The 22,662-nt window shown below is 40.1% G+C and overlaps 1 protein-coding gene across 4 annotated transcripts; it reads right to left on the bottom strand.

Annotated features, from left to right (window-relative positions):
• Positions 1-8,204: 8,204 nt before the first annotated feature.
• On the bottom strand, positions 8,205-22,629 carry gypc (glycophorin C (Gerbich blood group)). Of its 4 annotated transcripts, none has more exons than XM_028990549.1 (5): positions 22,611-22,629; positions 21,933-22,047; positions 20,292-20,437; positions 9,707-9,745; positions 8,205-9,158 (listed from the first exon to the last, which is right to left on the bottom strand). In XM_028990549.1, the coding sequence occupies exons 3-5, from the start codon at positions 20,347-20,349 to the stop codon at positions 8,962-8,964; spliced, it is 294 nt and encodes a 97-aa protein (XP_028846382.1). In that variant the 5' UTR covers positions 20,350-20,437; positions 21,933-22,047; positions 22,611-22,629; the 3' UTR covers positions 8,205-8,961. The 4 variants fall into 4 exon arrangements, with proteins under 4 accessions (XP_028846382.1, XP_028846381.1, XP_028846380.1 ...); XM_028990548.1 differs by lacking the exon at positions 22,611-22,629 and adding an exon at positions 22,185-22,222; XM_028990547.1 differs by lacking the exon at positions 22,611-22,629 and having other exon boundaries at positions 21,933-22,174.
• Positions 22,630-22,662: the final 33 nt, after the last annotated feature.

Genomic DNA, 22,662 nt, shown 5'->3' with positions numbered 1-22,662 from the left:
ACGAAGCCTCCGGGGCAATGGCGGAACCTCTGGCTCATCTTGTTGGGGATTAACAGCCAGGAAAAGCAACCATTGCTAAATGTGCCCTTGTTGCTTGATTCACTGTGTGGACTGCAGGTGCTAGAGATGCTGTGACTGTTGATGCTGTGGGGGTGAATGCCTTTGTCCACCCTCAGTGGCCTGATGGTCTCAGCCAGCAGAGCTCCTGATGTGGCTACAGCAGCCGATAAGGGAGGATTGACTGGAGGTGATTGTCATAGCCCCAGACCAGCACAATGCCAGGTGGTATGCAGACCTGAGGCAGATGCTGGTAACTCCTAGCCGATCCAAGACCTAGAGACTGCCCTCCTTCAAGTGGGAGGTACAGTGGCAGCACGCCCATTCCTCAACGGATGTTTGATGGTCTGGTGCTTCAGCAAATCAGCCAAGCTCATATGGGGCTTTCAGACTCTGTAATCCACACACTATGGAGTGCCAGAGCACTATCTACTACAGTGGGTGAAGTAATTATTTCATTCCCTGCTGGTTTTGTTCGTTTGCCCACTTACATATAAATGGTAGGTTTATTTGAACAGATAGGGACAATAACAAAAATGCGAAAAATTCAAGAATGATATGAGACCAAATACTTATCAGCAAGATTTCTGGCTCCCAGTTGTATTTTATATAGGTAATGAGCTGACAATGGGAGATTCTTAACTCTATCCACATTCCAAACTCTGCACCATGGCCAAGACCAAAGAATGTCAGGGACAAGATTGTGGACCTACACAAAGCTGGAATTGGACTACAAGACCATCGCCACGCAGCTGTGTGAGAAGGTGACAACAGTGCAATTATTCACAAATGGAAGAATCATAAAATAACTGCAATCACCCTCTGTCTGAAGCGCCACGCAACAGATAAAAAAATGTGGAACCAGGTCAGGAGCTTCGGGAGAAACTTGTCAATGATCTGAAAGCAGCTGGGACCATAGTCACCAAGAAAACAGTTGTTAACACACTGCAGAAACAAAGTTCCTTACTATTTTTTTTTTTATAAAATAAAAATTACAAATCAAATAACAGTTATACATAAATCACAGGCAGTTACAGTTAGGCATCAACTCAACTCACCGTGTTTGGAGGAGGAGAAATGCTGTCTATTACGCCAAGAACACCGCCCCCACCGTCAAACAAGGGGGTGGAATCATTATGGTTTGGGGGTGGTTCTGTGCTTTTTCTTCAAAGTTCTAAAGTATGTTTTGCAAAGGGGATAACATACTTATTCATAAAAATATGAATTAATTCATCGCTGTTTTGAAATACATTTTCTGGATTTTTTTTGTTGCTGTTCTGTCTGCTTCATGCTGGACAATGTTTGCAGATTGGTATCATCTGCTCAACCACTATAAAAACTCTATATAGTATGTGCTAACGTTCCTTCAGAGCCGGGCAAACCACACCGAAGGTGTTTGCGGATTAAATTACTGGAAGCCAATGGGGGTTTGAGAAGCTGATAGTGTCCTGCTATCCTCTGTTGAAATGGTTTTAGTAGAGGCTTGTCAGTTGTGTCCCACTAGTGGGATATTCAGTTTGTGCTGGACAGACTACGTCAGCCACCCGTTGAGCCACTGACTCCAGTGCCTCTATATTTGTTGTCATGGAGGACAGCACTTCTGTTGACCTTGGCCTCTGCAAAGCAAGTGGGAGACCATTAATCTCTCTTAGGAGATTGAAGCAGGTGTAGTGTTCACTACTGCTCTCTTTTATCTCCCTCGGTCCACTATTTAGCCCAGCTGGGAGTACAGTGATTTCCACTGGTCTCCCTCAGAGAGAAACCCTCAGAGAAACAGGGAAGCCCATTGGAGGGCAGAGCTTGTATGACATAAAAGCTGTTACTGGTAATATAACTCAGGGTCGGCCCTTGGCATAGGCAATATAGGCAAAGGCTAAGGCCGCATCCATCCAGGGGGCGTCACAAACAGAGGGAGAAAAAAAAGTGTTACACGCCACTATTATTAAAAGTATTGGTATTATGTGTCTTCATATGAAAAGAACCAGCCAACCTGAATCTACAAAAAAGGAAAGTTGAAGCGAGACACTGTGAATTTTAATAAAACCTGTGAATTTGTTATACTTACCCATTTGTACTTGTCCTTTCTCTGTGATGGGGTAGGGCTGCACAAAAAAAAAATGAGCTGCCCTGGTTATCACAATTTTGCATAATTTGGAATAGTTTAAGGATAAAATCTCTACAAAGAGAGTGTTTGACACCCTTTGTGATGTCAACAGTGATTTGTAGCCTTTCTGAAGACTGATAATTGTACCACTATTTGTGTTTTTGAAGCCATCTTTTTGAGGTTACTAATTTCAGTAGCATGATTGATTATCAAGGGATTGAGTGGCGTGCAGTCACTTTTTTGACACCAAAGTTGTTTTTCATTTTCAAAAACTGGATTCATGTATGTGTTTTATTTCTTCTCAAATGTCTTCACAAAGCAACCTTCTTTATTTGTGATTTCAGATTAATCAAAGTTATCAGTAGAAAAAAGAAACATGGAACACCATAAAAAGGGCAAGATGTAGGTCTTACTAGTCACTTATTTTCTTTGCCCATATGCAATGAAATTAATTCTCACCCAAATGAGAAACTGGAATGGCATTCATTGCACATATTGTTAACCTCAGACTTTTGTAACTTATAGCGTATAATTGCTATTGTCTTTGCAATGAATCAAGGCTGGCAATGGGTAATGAATGCACTTTAATCATTCACAAATGCCATTATAGTGGAATGGGATCACAAGCCCTCAGATTATCATACATCACCATCACACTACAGTTAAGAGCCTTGATTCAGTGCAGCCTATCAAAGGCACGTCAGGTTAATGATTTAACCATTTTCTCAAAAGTATCCCAAGCATGCAGGAAATTGGTTTAGAAGGGTGAAAAACTGCACCATAGCTGAAAGTGAAAGTGTAGCTGTAGTCTATATTGGTAAGAACTGCTGTAAATAGCTGTGGCCATTTGAATTCGCAATGCTGAATCCCACCTGACTTATTGCATTCTTTCTGTGCTTTGAACCTAAGAGATTGTCACGTCCATGCGGGCATGACGCGGCGGGTGAACGGAGAGGAGGACGAAGAGTGACGAGGAATGGAGGACGCTTTCACCTGACATCACGGAACAGGGGTTTAATGGTGAATCACAGGACAGGGGAGACATCCGAGACGTAGACACTGGTGAACACGGAACATAACGTTAAAGACCTGACAGCGGACAGAAACGAACAGAGCAGCTTTATACAATTAAACACAGGTGAAAACGATTAGGGAACATTACACATGACAACAATGAAACTCTGGTCCGGATCCCGGACCGGAGTAACCCCCATTTCGGACCGGATCCTGACAGAGATAGATTGTCAGGTTCTTAATAATCATTCCTGATATTAATTTAACATTGGTTGGAAAGATACATTTGCTAGTGGTCCCTCCAGGAACAGGATTGTGGGACTAGATTGTAGAGGTAAGAACCTTAACTGGTCTCACAATTTGATTTGATTATGATTATCAATGCACCGATTATTGATCATGATGCATCCCAACAATGCATCCCATTCTCTATTATTTCACATTATGTTGAGAGTTATGGCCTTGAACCAGGCATTAGGAGTGCCCGGTCCTTCTGCCACTTTATTAGGAACGCCTGGTCATATTACATTTTAGTTAACAAGCTAATTTTTCAACATGCTTCAAACGTTACCAAATTTAGCGCGAGCCGTCTTTTTTTATGTTAGCATACTAGCATTTAACCAAAACCTGCCAAACTTTGCAGTGTGCCTTCTTTACCAGGTTGTTAGACTTTCCTTTCCACTGATAGTGGCCTACAAAGCCAAAGTTGTGATTGCACAATCCTGCCTCAAAGTCCTTATTATACTTTGCACTGCACCTCACATTCGCTAACCCTCCAGTACTGCTTCCTCTGAAGTTACAAGGTAGACACTCATCTAGACTCTTCTCTGTCTTGGCCCCTAGGGTTGCCCAGAAATCCTGTTCAAATTTTTAAAAGTGGGGTTCACTATTGTGCTGGTAGTAGGTTTTCAGCACCCTGTGGTTAGCCATTGAAGGTAGTGACCCGGGAGCCAAGGCAAAGTCGAAGGCCTCGCCGAGATGCATGATCCAACATATCGGATGTGTTAGTGCCATCAATAGGGGTCAGTAAAACCCGGAAAAATACAGAAAACTAAGTTAGCATGTGTTGCCTTCAAGGCTGCCCTTACAACGCACAGAAATAATGGAGGTGGATGGAATGAACTACCCCGACAGGTCAGAACATCATAGTCCCTCATGTTTCCTTCTGACCACCCTATTGGCCACCCCAAGCACCACATCACAGACATTGCTGTTTATTTCTATGCCTTTCTTTCTACGGCATGTGCAACACAACCAGCAACACAACCAGAAGCTTTAAAAACAGAAGGTATGTGACAGTTATACTGTGTTGCCTGATGGCTCAAAAAGAAATGTAGAGTCTCTTTAGAGATACAAAAACACTGTTTATCTTGAGATTAGCATTTTGCTCATATCACTTAGCTCTACTCAGTTCATTAGTTAGTGTGTACTGTAATAGTACTGTACTGTAATGTAAATGTGTAATAGTGCAATATCAGTTCAAAAGCTCCCATTTTAGATGATATATACTGGGAAATTACTGTATTTATATTTGTATGTATAAATATTTTACCTTTTCAGTGGCAGCTCAAATGATAAATAGGTTATATATATAAAGTGGGTAAGGGAACAATTCAGACCACCTTAATTTTTTCACTCTTTGTTGTATTGCAGCCATTTGCTAAATATTAAAATCTTAAAATAAGATCTTAAAATGCATTGGGGAAAGAGCATTTGGCAAAGTTCACAAGGCCAGGAATCTGAAAACTGGTCACTTGGTTGCAATAAAGATTCAAGACTGCACCAATGACAAATTCATGGCCTCATGACCTCTTCCACGAGCTCCAGCTCCTTCCCCACCAGAGAGGTGATGTTCCATGTCCCAATAGCCAGTTCCTTGTCCAGGGATTGGACCGCTAAAGCTCCCTCCTCGGTCTGGCTTCTGGTGCTGCACTGTAGTACATTATATAATGTCGCACCCCTCAAAAGAAAGATAGTAAGAGATAAAAACTTCCATTGTATAATGATCACACGCACTCGCTTAAGAAGACCGCCCAGAAATTTGAATGTAAATGGCATTGAAGTAAATTGAACGTATTCCGAATAGCATGGAAGGAGAGCCTCATTAACTATAGGAAGGGTCTTAATGCGGCTCGATCGACGTATCTCTCCTCGTTAATAGACAAGAACAAAAAGAATTACAGATTCCTGTTTAACACGATAGCCAAGATAACCAGGAATAAGACAGAAATGGATACTACCACTCAATATCATCATAGTAGCGACGATTTTATGAATTTCTTTAATACTAAAATATTTATGACTAGAGATAAGATTAAAAGCACAACAAACAGCTCTGTCGAAATTACTATGGAAAATAATCTTCAAATAGCTGACCACCAGAAAGAATGCTTCAACCTTCTTAAAGAGCATGAACTAATTAAACTAAATTACACACTGGCCCCAAGCCGTCTGCGCTGGACATCCGCCGCTCATCCATCGTGAATACTGGACCACTCATTCATTCAGTCATTTATCATTCCTCACAGCTGTCAATCTCATCTTTTTCTTCGAATCAATTCCGTTCGATTCCTTGTGTCCACTCGAACCATTCAGACTCTGTGTTTGGACTTTCCTCCCTCCTTCATGGACTGCTTCGTCTGGCCCGCCAGGGGTCGTGCCATAGGAGGGGGGATTCTGTCACGATCCGGTCAGAAAAGGGGTTACTCCGGACCGGGATCCGGACCGGAGTTTCACTGTTGTCCTGTGTAATGTTCCCTAATCGTTCTGACCTGTGTAAATTGTATAAAGCTGTATAAAGTCAGGTCTTTAACGTTATGTTCCGTGTTCACCAATGTCAACGTCTCGGATGTCTCCCCTGTCCTGTGAGTCACCATTAAACCCCTGTTTCGTGATGTCAGGTGATAGCGTCCTTCATTCCTCGTCACTCTTCGTCCTCCTCTCCGTGCCCGCATGGACGTGACAATTTTACTTGATAATCCTTGCTCTGGTAGAGTCTGGGATATCAAAGGCACCTTGTGCAAGTGTGACAAGCAATGCCATAGCGGGATATGTTATTGTAATGGTAATAAAAATGAAAAATTGACATTTTAAAAAGTTGTTAAAAAAATATTGTGTAGCACAGTCTTTGTGAGCAAACCCCTTGCACATGATGCGCTGCAGCCACGTCTTTTTGGAATGACTATTTGAAAAAGGATGCAACTTTTCCGTGTCTTCCTCTTCCTGGACTGCTTCTGGGGGGCTCTCAAAGAGTAGGAAAACAAGCTTTATAGTAGTGTGTGTGTGTGTGTGTATATATGCACTGACAACCCACCCCAATTGACATTTTCAGTTCTTTAACTAAATTGTAGCTTCCTATTTGTCCTTTAAATTGGTCAAAATTATTTTAATATCAACCTGTATAGTATACATTTGTGCTCAGCTCCAGTTCCAAGCCCTTTATTACTGCATATTCTAGTCTTCACTGTTGTTGTATATTACCTGCATCCTCGAATTATGTGACCAAAGTGATTTTCACAGAAACTCTCCATCTGAATTTTAGCATTTTATTTGTTACATTTCTGGATGTAATTACATTTCTACTTTCATAAAGGGTAAAGAATATATTTGGTGACTTAGTTATTGCATTACAATTATGACACTGAAAACAACAATTTTGATAGATTAATGTTTTTCCATGTTTAGTCCAGGTTGAACAGGGAATCAAACCTGTGATTCACTCTCTGTTAGATGATAGGAAAATAAATGTGTTCATTTCATATGTCTCTTCGTGGACATACTTTACATCTTCAGAATTAAAATATTGATACATATAGTAACAGAATAATTCCAAAGCTTAAAATTGACCTTTTTATGATTACAAAATACAATTATATGATTTTACTATTTCTGAAACATAGTTAAAACAAGTCACTCAACACCAAACATTTTGTCATATGTAGATTATTTTGCTTTAATGACACCATGGGCATTCTGTTAATCAGCCTCATGAGGTCGTCTTCTTTAATAGTTTTTCCAGCAGTCTTGAAGGGGCTCTGAGGACTTTTCATCCATCTCAACTGGTTTGAGCTCAGGTGATTGTGGAGGATGGTTCATCTGATGCTGCACTCCTCCACTCACTTTCTTGGTCAAATATGTTTGGGATCATTGTCCTTCTGAAAAACAAATGATGTTCCCACAAAGCAGATGGGATGCAGGTTGGTGCAGAATGCTGTGGTAGCCATGCTAGTTAGTTGTGACTTGGATTAAATAAATCTCAATCTCAATTTCCACTGGTCTAACGTCCATTCCTTGTGTTTTCTTGGCCCAAGCAACTCTCTTCTTTTATTTCTTATACCAAAGTAGCTTCTTTTCAACAATTTAACTATGAAGGCCTGATTCACACAATTTCCTCTGAATAGTTAATGTTGAGATGTCTCTACAATTTGAACCTCTAATCTTAGGCATTAATGTGTGGCTTCAGACGCTGACAATTTATGGTCCACAGCAGATGTAACTCTTGGTCTTCGTTTCCTGGGGTGTTCCTCCGTTTCATCATAGCGTTTGATCATACTGTCTTTTCAACTGCACTTTAGGATACGTTTTTGAAATTTAACAGATTGACTGACCTTTTTGTCTTAAAGCAATGAAGGAGTGTTGTTTCTCTTTACTTAATGTAGTGGTTCTTGCCATAATATGGATTAGAACACTAGTCAGATATGGCAATTCACTGCATAGAACTTTATACCAACACTACCTCTTCACAACACAACTGATGGTCTCAAACACATTAAGAAGGCAAAGGAACAGCAGTTAACTGAAAACCATTCCAGTCAACGACCTCATGAGGGTGACTATAAGATGATTTTTAGCAGCATCGGAAGCCGAGAGTTTGCAAAGCTTTCATCAAAGCAAAAGGTGGTTAGATTTAAATGTAAAGCATATTCTGTTTTGTTTCACATCTTTTTCCACGTAATGTGTTTTTTCATAGTTTGGAGGTTGTCAGTATTCATTTAGATTTTGAAAAAAAAAAAACATTGAAAAAGCAGGTGTGACCAAACACACACACACACACACACGCACACACACACACACACACACACACACACACACACACACACACCGTTGTTCAACTTGGTGGTGGAGAGAAGGCATGAGTGTGAAATGCTGGCAACACAAACACTCTGATTCGGAGAGGCACAAATCTTATACCATCAATTTTTCTACAATTTTTTGGATAATTATTTGCCCATGCTAAAAGCTGTGATATAAAAATGTTATTTGGGGTTGATACATGCTATGATTATGTTTGTCTGTTCCATAAAGTTTATCGGAAAAAAAAAGCTGATGCTGCAAAACGTCGCCACCCATCAAAAAACCCCATGAGAGCAAGACGACTTAAAGCCCAAGTCTAAGGCACCCTATAGCACCACCCCTCACCCTCCTGTGCAATACAAACAGGCATTGTGTAGCTGACCAATCCCGTGGGGCTGGATAGAGGCTCTGACTCCAGGAGTCGGATCCGATCATTCACTTCAAAGAGCCGGCTACAAGAGTCCGCTGTGTACATTTTAAGATCAATATTTAATTAACGTTTTTTTTTTTTTTTTTTAGATTTTAGATTTATTTAACTTTGAACGGTTGTCAGAACAGAATCCTGCCACTTCCCTCATTCTGGTAAAAATATCATTATTAGAAGAAAGTAATTGCGAATATTGCAGGTAATGCATGACCCACTCAGTCCACAGAATTGAGCTGTAAAGGCCCATGATGTCAAGTGTCTCCGTGCATGTCCTTTCTGACAGCTTTCAGATGAAGTATTCTTTCTTGCGTTCATCCATAGCATCGTGGAGAGCTGGGTCTGTCCTGAGCGCAGCATCTGCACTCTCTGCGAACTCAGTGCCCTTGGCCTCGTTTGTGTGATAGGTGCCCTTGTGCCTGTACATGTAGCGTAGCATGACAGCCGCCACACAGACGAGAACCAAGACTATTGCAGTGACGACAGCTGTGAGACAGACAGATAGATAGATTAGAGAGAACATCTGAAAAGCTGAAAAATGCTGAGAAATTTGGCTTCACTTGCTATTCAGTCCCTATTCTTTCACAAAGGAATTATTTTAACAGGAACAAAGGGATACTAATAGTTAGTAGTATATTTTGGATAACTTGCATATGACATTTTCATACCTTTATTTTTTAACTTGGGCAATGTCAAACAGCAGAGCAGCAGAATGCAAATAACCTATATTTATTACATCTTTGAGAAGATCTTGGGCAGAAATTTGAATAAAAATTGGAGAACAATAACCTCTTCGTAATAAGGATAAGGATAATTACACATAAAACCACCCCATTAAACAAGAGAAAACATGTTGATACACTCATTCACATGTTTTTTCTGTCTAAGGCCGTGAGGCCACATTTAATATGTTTGTGTATTCATGCAATTTTTAAAAGTTTATGAGATGTACCATCTTCTTCCATGTTCCTCTGCTAAAAGCCCTAATTGAACAAACAATTAGGAACAGGAACATGTACAGAGTCCACACTCACCTGCAATTAAAACATCAAAATAGTTATTATTCATGCCATCTGCAAAGGAAAAAAAAAAGGTTAAAATCGATGTTTCAGTAAGCAAATTGCTTAAATAATAGAATTATTTGCTAAATAATATAAAGTTATATTTGTTAGAATGTTGAGCATCAGTTACATGACTGATGTTACGTGACCCTGTGCTCATCTTAACCTGCATGAAAGATTCACTACCTCTGGCTTTGCTATTGTAACTCATTTCCATTTTTCATGAGATTTTTTTTATAGACAGCTGTCTCCCCACTGACACAGGCACGGCTCTTTGTATCCATCACTGGGGGCAAAAATCTCATTAAAGAAAGCGATTAAAGGTAATCATGAATTATTGCACAAGCAACATCTGTCTGCTTGACTTGACTTTCACTGAAGGACACAGTGTTTGCCATCCTTTGTTACATAAAACAAGAGGGATTCACCGTGGAGATGGAACAAGTTGAGAAAGGTTTTTCTTAACTATAACAATGAGCACTCCATGAAGTCATGTCTCCTATTTACAGTTGCAAGAAAAAAACAAGAATGTAATGACTTGCATTTATAATTACTCATTTTTAGAGACATTGGACACTATTTTCTAGCTTTAAGAGTTTCATGTGTCCTGTTTGATAGTCACCAACAGACATACCTGTGTTGGTTTTATAAGTTACTGTAAACACACAGAAATAAGAAAAACACATATGAACATATTTTAAAATGAGTCTGCACTGGTGTGAAAGAACTCATTATAAATTAATATATCATGAAATATTTGATAGAAAACTGTGGTGTGCATCAAATATGATGTTACATTTACATCAAAATTTACAGCATTTGCCAGATGCTCCTATCCAATGAGAATTGCATAAGTACTTTAGGATGTCTATCATTGATCACCGTGTGCTGTGCTGCAGTGCATCAATGACAATCACTTCACTTACACTTTCATTTATATATATATACACACACACACACACACACACACACATATATAAATATACAAATACATACTCACATTACTCAATTTAAGCATGAATATTTCTCCAAAATTTTGTGAATTTGACATTTATGCTGTAAATAGTCATTATATGTTTGATAAATATTAAACACAATATAGTTTTTTGACAAAACATATACATGGCAAAAAATATGTCTTGTGATCTGGATCAGTTAGGGGAGGAACATAAAATTATAGAGAAAAATCTTCAGGGAGTGGACAATGAAAAGGGATCAGATAGTGGTGATGAAGATACGAGAGATGAAAGTGTAGAAGAATCATACACACCAGTTCAGTCGAAACAAAGCAGTCTGCAGAATGAAAAGAAAATACAGGCAGAGAGAAGTACTATTTGAACTTTCAAATATGTGATGGATATGCTGAGGAAGTCTCTTTAGAAAGGTTAGAATCGACACCATATATGTATTTTAAGCAGTTTGTTACTAAGGAGACTGCAAACCAAACAAACTTGTACAATGTACAGAAACCGGGAGATTCTGTAAACACAACACCCAAGAGTGATATTTGTACATTTGGTGGCCCATTGTGGCAATCTGTGGCAGTCATCAATCCATGGAATCCTTACAGAAGAGATCAGAAACCAATGTCATTGTAAAAATTTCACTTCACTGATGACACTTCTCTCACATGCTCAGGAAAAGGTAAGATTCATTGGGGCAGGCACTCTTTGTGTGAAGACACCTCCTCACAAAATCGGAGCCTCTGCTGTGCCTCTTGATGTGAAAAAGGATAGTGCTGACCATTTATGTGCCATTTGTGTGCCAAGTAATTTTTCTCAAGTAACACAAAATTGTTGTTGCAAACCTTATCAGTACATTCCTGATGTATTAAATATGATACCAAAAATAATATTACATGTCCAGGTCATGGACATTTAGTTAAACAATTCCAGAGCGACTTACAGTCAGTAGTTACAGGGACAGTCCCCCCCTGGAGCAACTTAGGGTTAAGTGTCTTGCTCAGGGACACAATGGTAGTAAGTGGGATTTGAACCTGGGTTTTCTGGCGAGTGTGTTACCCACTAGGCTACTACCACCCTAGTAAACACATTACTAAATAACACCCTAATAACACCCCAAACACATTACTGTAATCCAATTACTTTTTTCAATGAAGAAGTAAAGTAAGGCATTACTTAGATTATTGTTTCATTTTTGGTTTTGTTAATCTCATTATTACTTCTCTCTAAAATTATTTTATATGTTGGATAGAATATGCAGAAATAAGAATTTCTTTATTTCCTTAAATACGATGTAATGTTCAGAAAAAAGGGATTAAAAGGTAACTAATTTTATATGATATAGTATGCAAAAAAAACTATATTACTATATATACTATAGAAACTATATTTTGGTAATAGACTAAGCTGACCTATAGAGCCTATCAAAAAAAAAGGGCTTTGGCTGGGATGCTCATGTGTGCATTGCTTTTTCCTTCTGTGCACTGATTCAACAACATGCTTTCCATGTGCAACATTCCCTGCTGATGTGTCCCAGATTTTTTTTATTTGTGTCATCCCAACACCTAAAGCTTTGAGAGTGGTGAAACGGGGCATTTTGAGTCCATGCTGGACTGTGAAACAGGCTGAGAGCAGAAAAAGGCAAAGTGTTTGTGTGAAAGACGTGTAATATCTGTCCTTCTACCACCACCTCCTTCTCAGTCTTCCTACACAGCATCAGAAATATTTGCCAATGTGTGTCTTCGCAATTTCTTGTCTCACCATCTTCGTCTTTCTCTGCTTGTTCTCTTTGCTTTGTTTACTTGACAGAAAACATATTTGAAGGGGAAAATGAATTCATTTAGAATGGCTTGCCATCCAGTGTATGTGATGGTACGGTTCTGCCTCTGTAGGAACATTTTCTATTTGAAAAGTGCAATGGGTCGTGTTACCCGGTGTACACACAAGTTTAATCAAAACCATGAAAGTCCTCTATATGGTCAGCCTGCAAAATGTCTTTGTACTGGGTCTATATCTTTTTTTTCTTCTTTTTTTTTTTTACAGAAGTGGCACAATTTTCATGTTCACATATTGAAATCTGTCATATAAACCCGTGTAGAATAACAACTTATTCTACAATTTATTCTACATCTCACTATATTTATGATTATGAAGATTTATCCCCTTCATCCATGTTCCTGGATTTGCCAAGGTCAGACTATAATCACAGGATAAAAGACATCTAATCTTTTATGGCAGGTGTGGCTGAGGAAATGGATTAAGAATTGCATGGGGGGGGGGGGGGAGTAACAAACGGAAGATTGCAAATGACCCAAAGGTCACCCGGACACAGATATAGTTATTCAGTGACCCAGAAATCAGATTATTGCACTGAAGAGGAGGGAAAATCAAATCTTAAAAAATAGAGCTGGGGGGGAGGTGGCAGTTCATCTCTGAGGAGAGGCGTCGTCAAGACCCTCTGGCCTAGACAAAAAGGGTGTTCCAAAAAGATTCCTCACTCGTTTACAGCAGCAGGCTTATAAAAAGACTTTTTTACTTTTTGATCTGCATTTCACGTACTGAGTTTCTCTAAATTAACTTAATTGCTATTATACTTGCTGATTGGAAGTAATTATAGTCATGACTAAACCCTGACTCGGCATCTTGGATTTTTACTTGTGACAGAAGACAATTAACTAAGAACTATTGCATTTTAGATGGTAGTCATGAAGACGCAACAATAATAGAACCAGGATACAATAAGGTATCAAAAACACCATTCAGTTGTAATTCTCATGGCCGCCACCCCACCATCGAGCCCCCAGGGGGCATGTGACAGCAACAGACGACGGCGACCCAGAAGCGAAGGAGGACGGGGTCAACACACTGAATAAAAGTGAATGAGTCTCATTCATTGACGCTAGCCTTATCTACTCTCAGTCGACTTTATGACCCTTGCTCAAACAAAAAACCACAAAGGTCACCTGCTCACTTTGTCACCCCGACGTTTGGATGTCCTAGCCCTGCCAACCAGCCACTGCCCTGGCATCCACTGAGCTCACCTCCTTCCCAGTCCCGGGATCCGAACCCCCAATGTTCTGCCCGACAGTAATCATTCAAAAAGTATGGACTCTTAAAAAGAACTGCTAGCTCACTACACCTCCTTTCTTCAGCTCAGCCCATCCTTTATACCATTATCTTCCATTTGTACTATTTTCCACAGAAATTAGTTTTAAATGTTTAATTGTAAGCAGGCAGAAGACACATAGTTGACCAAAGTGCTATAATAATTAAATAATATTGAAATAATTATGAAAAAGGTCACACAGACCATCACACTTTCAGTTAGAGTTAAAAGCCAATGAATTAAAATTAGTTTTCAGTTCAGTTTTAAAAACATTTAATGCTGGAGAAGTCCTGATGTGCAAAGGCAGTTTATACCACAGTCTAGGAGATGCTTCTGCAAAAACCCAGTCACCACTACTTTGTAATCTATACCTTGGAGCAGCAAGGAGCATTGTTCCGCAGATCTTAGTGATCTCCAGTCTTAGTTTCTCCAGGGGGAGACTGTCCCTGTAACTACTGATTGTAAGTCCTTCTGGATTAGGGCATCTGATAAATGCTGAAATTGTACATTTAAATGTAAAATGTACAGGGAGCTAGTGCACACAAGCCAGTATGGGTGATATGTGATTCTGCTTATGTGAGCCAATTAAAAGTCAAGCTGCAGCATTTTGAACCAACTGCAGTCGGTTAATCAGAGCTCGGTTAACACCCACCTATTACTATAGTCCAAACGTGATTTTAATGAAGCATGCCATGGCTTTGTAAGCAATTTGTATTGAAATCTTGCTTTTACCAAATTGCTGTAAAGGATCACACCCAGGTCCCTTGCAAAGGGCATAATTACTTTACTCAAGGGGCCATAGCTGTGGAGATCAACCGATCTGATCACATCGATAGTTCAAACAGTGAAAAAACTAAAGGGCGAAAGCTGGACGGTTTCCATGTGAGAGTGGCCATTTAGACGAGGATGTGCCACCCAGTTCAACTGTAAAAGCTCTGCAGACCCAATTGTGTGTTCCCATCATGAAAGCAGGATACCAGGGTCTACCATATCAAAAGCAGCTCTGAGGTCTAAGAGTAATTCTTAAAAGGCCTGTAATATGCTTTAAAAGTAGATTGAAAAACTTCAGTAAACCCATGTTTATCTGGAGCTGGAGAAAGACAACTTTCTGAAGCAGCTTGGAAATAAAAGGCAGTTTTGACATAAGATTGAAGTTGGATAAAACTGTTGGATCAAGGTTTTAAAATACTTAAAATCAGCCGGAACATAACCAGCTCTTAATTATGGACACATCCACACAGAGTCAAATACAACAGACGAGACGGAACAATGTCAAACAGACAATGTTAGGGTATCAGCTTGCTGTAGGTTTCAATTTAATAGGTGATCCTGACATAATCTCTACAGTGTAAATTTGGGCAATATATATATATCTTTATGTTTCTGCTTTATATTGCTTCATATTTCAGTACGTATCGGAACATTCTTGTTCAGAAAAAAGTATGATTCAACAAAGTCAACCAAAAGATAAACCACTGAACCCCTTTTCTTGAAAAATAAAATGCAATTAACACCAGTAAAAAAATACCTTCTTAGAGAAACTATTCATTTAAAAATGTGGAACTACAGTTAATTACGCCGTACAGGGGAGTACATTAATATAGAACATGAGATTAACTGATGTCTGCTCCTCAAAATTGTGTTCTTCATTTTCTCCAAGAGTGCACACACACCCGCACACATACATACATACATGCACACTCCAAGGAAGGAGCCAAGGATGAAAGGAAAAAAAAACATTTCTTCAACATCCTCCTTCCACTTGCAATCCCATCACACCCTCATCTTTTTTTCGCCTCCACTCGCCTCCACCCCACCCGCCGTCTCCTGCCTAGGGTCACATCTGGCCGGGATTTTGCACAACCTCGTATCCTATCTCTCCCAAACACACTGCCTGGCCCCAAACACAGCACAATGTTTCCATAACCTCTTCTGCCCCACTTTCTTTTTGCCCTTAAAGCCGCCTGGCGTACCACTTCTGCCTTGTGCTTTAACAGGACGGTAGGGACGGGGGAAGAGCCAGTTTGCTAATGGCTATGTGTCCTTATAACAAGACTGGAGCTGATTGCTGACAGATGTTTATTAGTAAGAGCAGAAAGGCTCTGCTACTTATTAACTATGATAGAGGATGAGAGATGGACGAGCGATGAACATTAAAGCGAGATGAACATTGACGGGTTGAAGAACAGCAACCTCATGTTAAATTCTAAAAAATAATGTTTCTTGGACCTAAAGCTGCCAGAAGGACTTTTAACTTCTCTGTCAACATTCCTGGTTTTCCTACCCCCATGTGTTTCTGCGTGTCTCTAAAGCTCTCTATCGGTGCCTCTGCCTGTCTTGGTGCCTGTGTCTCTGCTGGTCTCGGCACCTCTGCCTGTGTCTCTGCTGGTCTCGGCACCTCTGTCTGTGTCTCTGCTGGTCTCGGCACCTCTGCCTGTGTCTCTGCTGGTCTCGGCACCTCTGCCTGTGTCTCTGCTGGTCTCGGCACCTCTGCCTGTGTCTCTGCTCTTCTCGACACCTCTGCCTGTGTCTCTGATGGTCCCGGCACCTCTGCCTGTGTCTCTGCTCTTCTCGGCACCTCTGCCTGTGTCTCTGCTGGTCTTGGCACTTCTGCCTGTGTCTCTGCTGGTCTCGGCACCTCTGTCTGTGTCTCTGCTGGTCTCGGCACCTCTGTCTGTGTCTCTGCTTGTCTCGGCACCTCTGTCTGTGTCTCTGCTTGTCTCGGCACCTCTGTCTGTGTCTCTGCTTGTCTCGGCACCTCTGCCTGTGTCTCTGCTGGTCTCGGCACCTCTGCCTGTGTCTCTGCTCTTCTCGACACCTCTGCCTGTGTCTCTGATGGTCCCGGCACCTCTGCCTGTGTCTCTGCTCTTCTCGGCACCTCTGCCTGTGTCTCTGCTGGTCTTGGCACTTCTGCCTGTGTCTCTGCTGGTCTCGGCACCTCTGTCTGTGTCTCTGCTGGTCTCGGCACCTCTGTCTGTGTCTCTGCTTGTCTCGGCACCTCTGCCTGTGTCTCTGCTTGTCTTGGTGTCTGTGGGTCTGCTTGTTTCTGTGCCTCGGTTGTGCCTGTATCTGCTCTTCTTGTGTGTCTGCCAGTCTCGGCACCTCTGTCTGTGTCTCTGCTCATCTCGACACCTCTGCTATGCCCTTTATCATAATGTCCATAATCTAAGCATCACAGATTCTAACAGATATGTATTCTAATTTGCATATAAGCACCCACTTTAACAACAGAACTCTCTTTCCAGCATCTTTATAACATACCCAGTGTCACGTCTGAATTACATGATTACAGACGTCATTGGCTCCACATTTCTCTCTTTCCTTTCTTAAACCTTCTCCTGGTGTCTATTTATAAGGTTTCTCCTCATTTAGCCATTCTCATAATAACAGTTAGTCAAATTATCCAGGCATGCCTGATGAGTAAAAGTTGGCATTGCACAACAGGGTGACATGAGCCAGGTACATAAGATTTTATACTCAGCCAAATGAGTATTTCCCCATAATGGCCAAATTTAGAAATTAGTGGTGGAGCATGTTCATATGGATCTGAGAAATAATTTATCATAGCGTATAGAGCAGTGCAAGCTAAAAGACTTGAGTCCTTTAAATCTGAACTGAATACGATTCAGCCTGCTTTACACTTCTCTGCTGGTCCCGGCACCTCTGTCTGTGTCTCTGCTGGTCTCGGCACCTCTGCCTGTGTCTCTAATGGTCCTGGCACCTCTACCTGTGTCTCTGCATGTCTTGGTGCCTGTGTGTCTGCTTGTGGCTGTGCCTCGGTTGTGCCTGTTTCTGCTCTTCTTGTGTGTCTGCCTGTCTCGGCACCTCTGCCTGTGTCTCTGGCCATCTCAACATCTCTGCCTGTGTCTCTGCCCATTTTTGCACCTCTGCCTGTGTCTCTGCTTGTCTCTGCTCCCCTTCCTGAGCCTCTGTCTGTGTCTCTGCTCATCTCGACACCTCTGACTGTGTCTCTGCCCGCCTCGGTGCCTCTGCCTGTTTTGCCGTGTCTGCCTGTGTCTCTGCTTTTCTCGACACCTCTGCGGGGGTTCTGTGACGGCTTCCTTCTTCTTGGCTATGGTCTTTCACCCCTGTCTTGCACTACATTAACTTTCATGCATTATTAATGAAGGCTGTTTTTATTCAGTATTTTAGTCACTTTAATTCTTCCTGTCAGAGCTCAGGTCAGGCGGTGGGACGGCACCCGTGTTACTTCCATAAAGATGCCACCTTGATCCAGAACAGAACTCAGTTCTTTAAGCCCATGTCTTTATGGTGTATGGAGAGGAAGAGAGCTTGATTCCTTATGTCTGGTGGCAAGAATCCAGTGCTTTCATTAACATCACTGTGATTCAGAATATACTAAACGTGAATGGGGACATAGATTTAACATCGATTATCTGGTTTTCCAAAGACATTTCAACTTCAAAATGCATAAGAATCTCTTTTGATCCTTGAGTGCACAATCAATGTCTATAAATGGTTTTCAGTTGTTATCAACATCATATTGCTTCCTCTTTTCTCATTCGATACACAGACAGTGGAGTGTGATCTAGATATTATTTCTGCATTTATTAACACCAGTATGGCCACCCAAGACTAATTCACGGCTCTTTTTAAACATGTCCAACTGTATTATCTTCCTCCAGGTTGTTTTAAAGCTTCACCAGGGATGTTCTAGTTTGCAGCTCCCCCTCATTGTGACGTAACATAACAGAAAACACCACACCAGGAATTGGCTTGCAAATGAGGACAGTGTGGCCTTTCCATTATTCTCCACATTTCCTGGGTTTCATAAATCATCAACTGGCAATTCACCACAGCGCTGGCTGGGAATGATGATTAATGATTTTTTGAATGGGAGTGGGCGATGAGCCTGTTAATGGGGAAGAAATGCATTTTTATCTTCTATAATATTTTACAGTGATTTGCATGATGTAATGCTGTTGTTTTTTTAAGTGTTTCTCCTGAAGTCTTAACTTTACACTTGCACAATGTGAACAGATTTTAGCTTTATAACGAATTCATCAGTGAAAGGATCCTATTCACCTTTAACACTTCTGTGTACAGTGCCATCCAAAATTACAACCATCTCTTCTAAACATCAGAAAAAAACAGACATTACAAAATTCATTAAAAATGTGCCACAGTTATTGCCATTCGATATTTACTTTCAATACCTTGTACAACCTCCCTGTGCACACACAGCAGATCTGTATCTTGGTTCTGCTACAAGATCCTAAGAATACACTTTCCAGTTCCATACTTTGTCATTGAACTTGTTCATACTGTTTGCTGTGTCAATGTGTTGTAACAGTTTTGACACTTGGTCTGGCCAAACAGAGTTAATGGAGTCCTTTCATGGTGTCTCCACAGTGTCTGTCACCTCTTATTCATGAAGACCTGCAGGTAGAAACAATTCTCCATAGAGCACTAGATACACACATTAAATACACTGTGTGCATAAAGCAGACTTAGACATATATACTGATCTCACATTCAGACTGTATTTTATATCAGATCCAATATTATGTTTACATAAAAACACAATGCTATGCCCTTTATCATAATGTCCATAATCTAAGCATCACAGATTCTAACAGATATGTATTCTAATTTGCATATAAGCACCCACTTTAACAACAGAACTCTCTTTCCAGCATCTTTATAACATGCCCAGTGTCACGTCTGAATTACATGATTACAGACGTCATTGGCTCCACATTTCTCCCTTTCCTTTCTTAAACCTTCTCCTGGTGTCTATTTATAAGGTTTCTCCTCATTTAGCCATTCTCATAATAACAGTTAGTCAAATTATCCAGGCATGCCTGATGAGCAAAAGTTGGCATTGCACAACAGGGTGACATGAGCCAGGTACATAAGATTTTATACTCAGCCAAATGAGTATTTCCCCATAATGGCCAAATTTAGAAATTAGTGGTGGAGCATGTTCATATGGATCTGAGAAATAATTTATCATAGCGTATAGAGCAGTGCAAGCTAAAAGACTTGAGTCCTTTAAATCTGAACTGAATACGATTCAGCCTGCTTTACACTATTTGATCAATACCCCACAAGCAAGCTTGATGGGCGGAATGTCCTACTCTCGATTGTTATGCGTGATTCTTTTTAGATAAGGTCTCATTTGGTCTGTTTTGCATCTGGTCACCCTACACTCAAGATACACAGTGTATACACACTACATAAATGTCACATGCACACCGCATAAGAAACACACATTTATTGTTTTATGAGAGTTCTGAGTGCAAGTGCAGCTGAGTTTTGGTAATTCAGACATTACATAAAATGAGAACAGCTACCAAATAAGAATAACATCTGAATATTTACCAAAAATATAGTTTCTATGTTCTATGCACGACCATAATCACATAACGTCAGTGAATAGAGTTGAATTAACATCTATAAATGTCAGACTTTCAGGGACAATGGGAAATTTGGACAGAGTTATCTGAAAGACTCTCATTGTACTTACCAACACTGGGGGGATCTGCTGAGGCTGTATTTGTGTGGGATCCTGTGGTGGAGTCCATGCTGAGAGGGTGTCAGAGCGTTCAGAAGACTGAGAGGGACAGCTGATGGTCGTAGCTCTCAGAAAGTAACTGGAGGAAGTGGAAGTTTCTGCAGCAACAGAGACAGGGACAGACAGGACTGCTTCTTTTCTACTATTTTGGGAGGGAGACACATTCAGAAAATAAGACTGAAGTCATACTAGTGTACTATTACAATCAAACAAAAAAGGAACAACAATGTGGTGAAACCCTTTCTATGAGAAAAGATTAACTTCAAAATATAATATATCTTTCTCAATGCCTTTCTTTAAGATATAAGGCTTTTGTTTACAGTGACACTTGTTGGGCATGCAGATTACTTCTCCCTCTTTTAATCCAAAGCAATTGTGGGGCGATATGACTGGAGCCTGATGAAATTTTAGTAAGAGCATGGAGCGTTACTGAGCAAAATTGAGCGGGCAGAACCACGTGAGCCATGCTCTGATACACACAGACGTATAAACACACAGGGTTCCAAGCCAGCTTGTAAAGTTCATGTAGATTTACTTTTTTTGGAATATCAAACAGGATATAAATTTGCTGTAGTTTCAGATTTTGCTAATCTAATCTATGTAAGAAGTTTTGTCAGAATCACAACATAAATATTGCTCAGTTTCTGTTGATCCTGGTAGCTAAAATGTTGTAATATTTCAGAAAATTTTACGTTTCAAAGAAATTCAATTACATGATTTGTGAGGTTATTAGATGTTTTTGGTTGTGTTCTGAATGTATTAAATAATTGATTTTAAACTAATTACCAATATCATACATTTTGTCAACTCTGTGGGTGAGTTTCCTTAACACTTAAGAAGTGTTACCCAATACAACTCAAAAGTGCCAATTTTTTCTTCCCATAACCCCAAAAAAGATTAGCAACTCCTTATAACATTTCTGAATCACAAGTTGTGTACTGATTTCATCTGTACAATTATCAAGACACTGTTACTGTTCTGTTGAGAGGGCGACTGATAGGAAAAGAATTGAGTCAAATGAATACAAAATATTTCCTTATATTGAGTCAAATGACAACAATATAGAACAAGAACAACAATGAGGTGCAATGTGAGAACTTAATAATAACCGGGGACGGGTTATGGACAGCCTTTTCATACATCCCAAACAAACAATCTGAGATTCTTGGGACTCCTTCAAAATTTCTGCTGGTTAGCTTTGCTTTGGTCACAAACATGTAAATTAAATCTAAATATTAAAGACATCAGTTTCTTATCTAATAGTTAATGTGACGACTGCATACTGGCCTGTTTTGTGTCTCTGTTTATTAATGGAAGTGCGTGCAGTCTGTAGCAGGATAAATGTCACACAGCTGCACCCAGGCATGTGCAGCCACAACTGTTTCGGCCGCATGCATCCCCAGCAGCCTCAAAAGAATTCACAATGTTATTTAGAAAGCCTTAAAAGCCCTCACATTAAATTAAAGCACTTAGGAGTTTGAGAGTAATCTATCATGTAATCTTGTTTTGCTAAATGTTTAGTTGGATAAATAGATGCTGCCTAGAACATTCGGTCTTCTTTTATCTTTATTTCGAGAAATAAGACATACTCACCAACTTTTCATCAAATTTCCCTGGGGCTGTTTTCTTTGAGCTATCACTCAGACTCCATTCTGGGGAAACTGAAAACTTTCCAACTCAAGAGCTGCAGAAATTAACTTCCTTTTTTCTGGTGAGCAGATTAAAAAAGCATTTGTACCGAAAGCTCTTCTTCATACACCTCAGTTTTACTGACTGAGCACAAAATCCACATGAACTTTCTAATCTATTCCATTTTTATCCTTTAGCTAATGACCTCTTTCATACCATCAATAGTCGTTCCCTCCCCCACATGTATAAAAAATAAAAGTCACAGCTGTTATGCGAGAGAGCCCTTTATGGGGGAAAGAGGGTGGAGAGGGAAAAGGAAGGAAACCGGACATGCTGTAGCTGTCTAGCCAGTAAGATGGGATGTTATAAAATAAAAAAGCTGTGTTGTCACTAAATGGATAGAGAATTTGCATGATTTAAAAATTTGCGTTATGTCTAGAACAAGCTTATTGAAATTAAAACTCAAGCTTACGTTTAAACTAATAATGGAGTCTGTAACCTTAAAAAAAGATATACTGATAAAGAAAGCTCATTAATCATATATAACCCATAACAATTATCCCCTGAAATCCTAGCTTAACATACTTTAAGACAAACTATGATTTCCTCTGCTGCAGAGCATTGAAATGATCATACACCTACTTTTCTGTTGAAGGTTTGATAAATGAGAACCATGAACCATTGCACCACAGGC

Source organism: Denticeps clupeoides, chromosome 9 (assembly GCF_900700375.1).
Source record: "Denticeps clupeoides chromosome 9, fDenClu1.1, whole genome shotgun sequence".
Classification (NCBI taxonomy): domain Eukaryota; kingdom Metazoa; phylum Chordata; class Actinopteri; order Clupeiformes; family Denticipitidae; genus Denticeps; species Denticeps clupeoides.
Note: the sequence above shows the minus strand (reverse complement) of the source record. Positions and strands in the feature narration are given on the sequence as shown.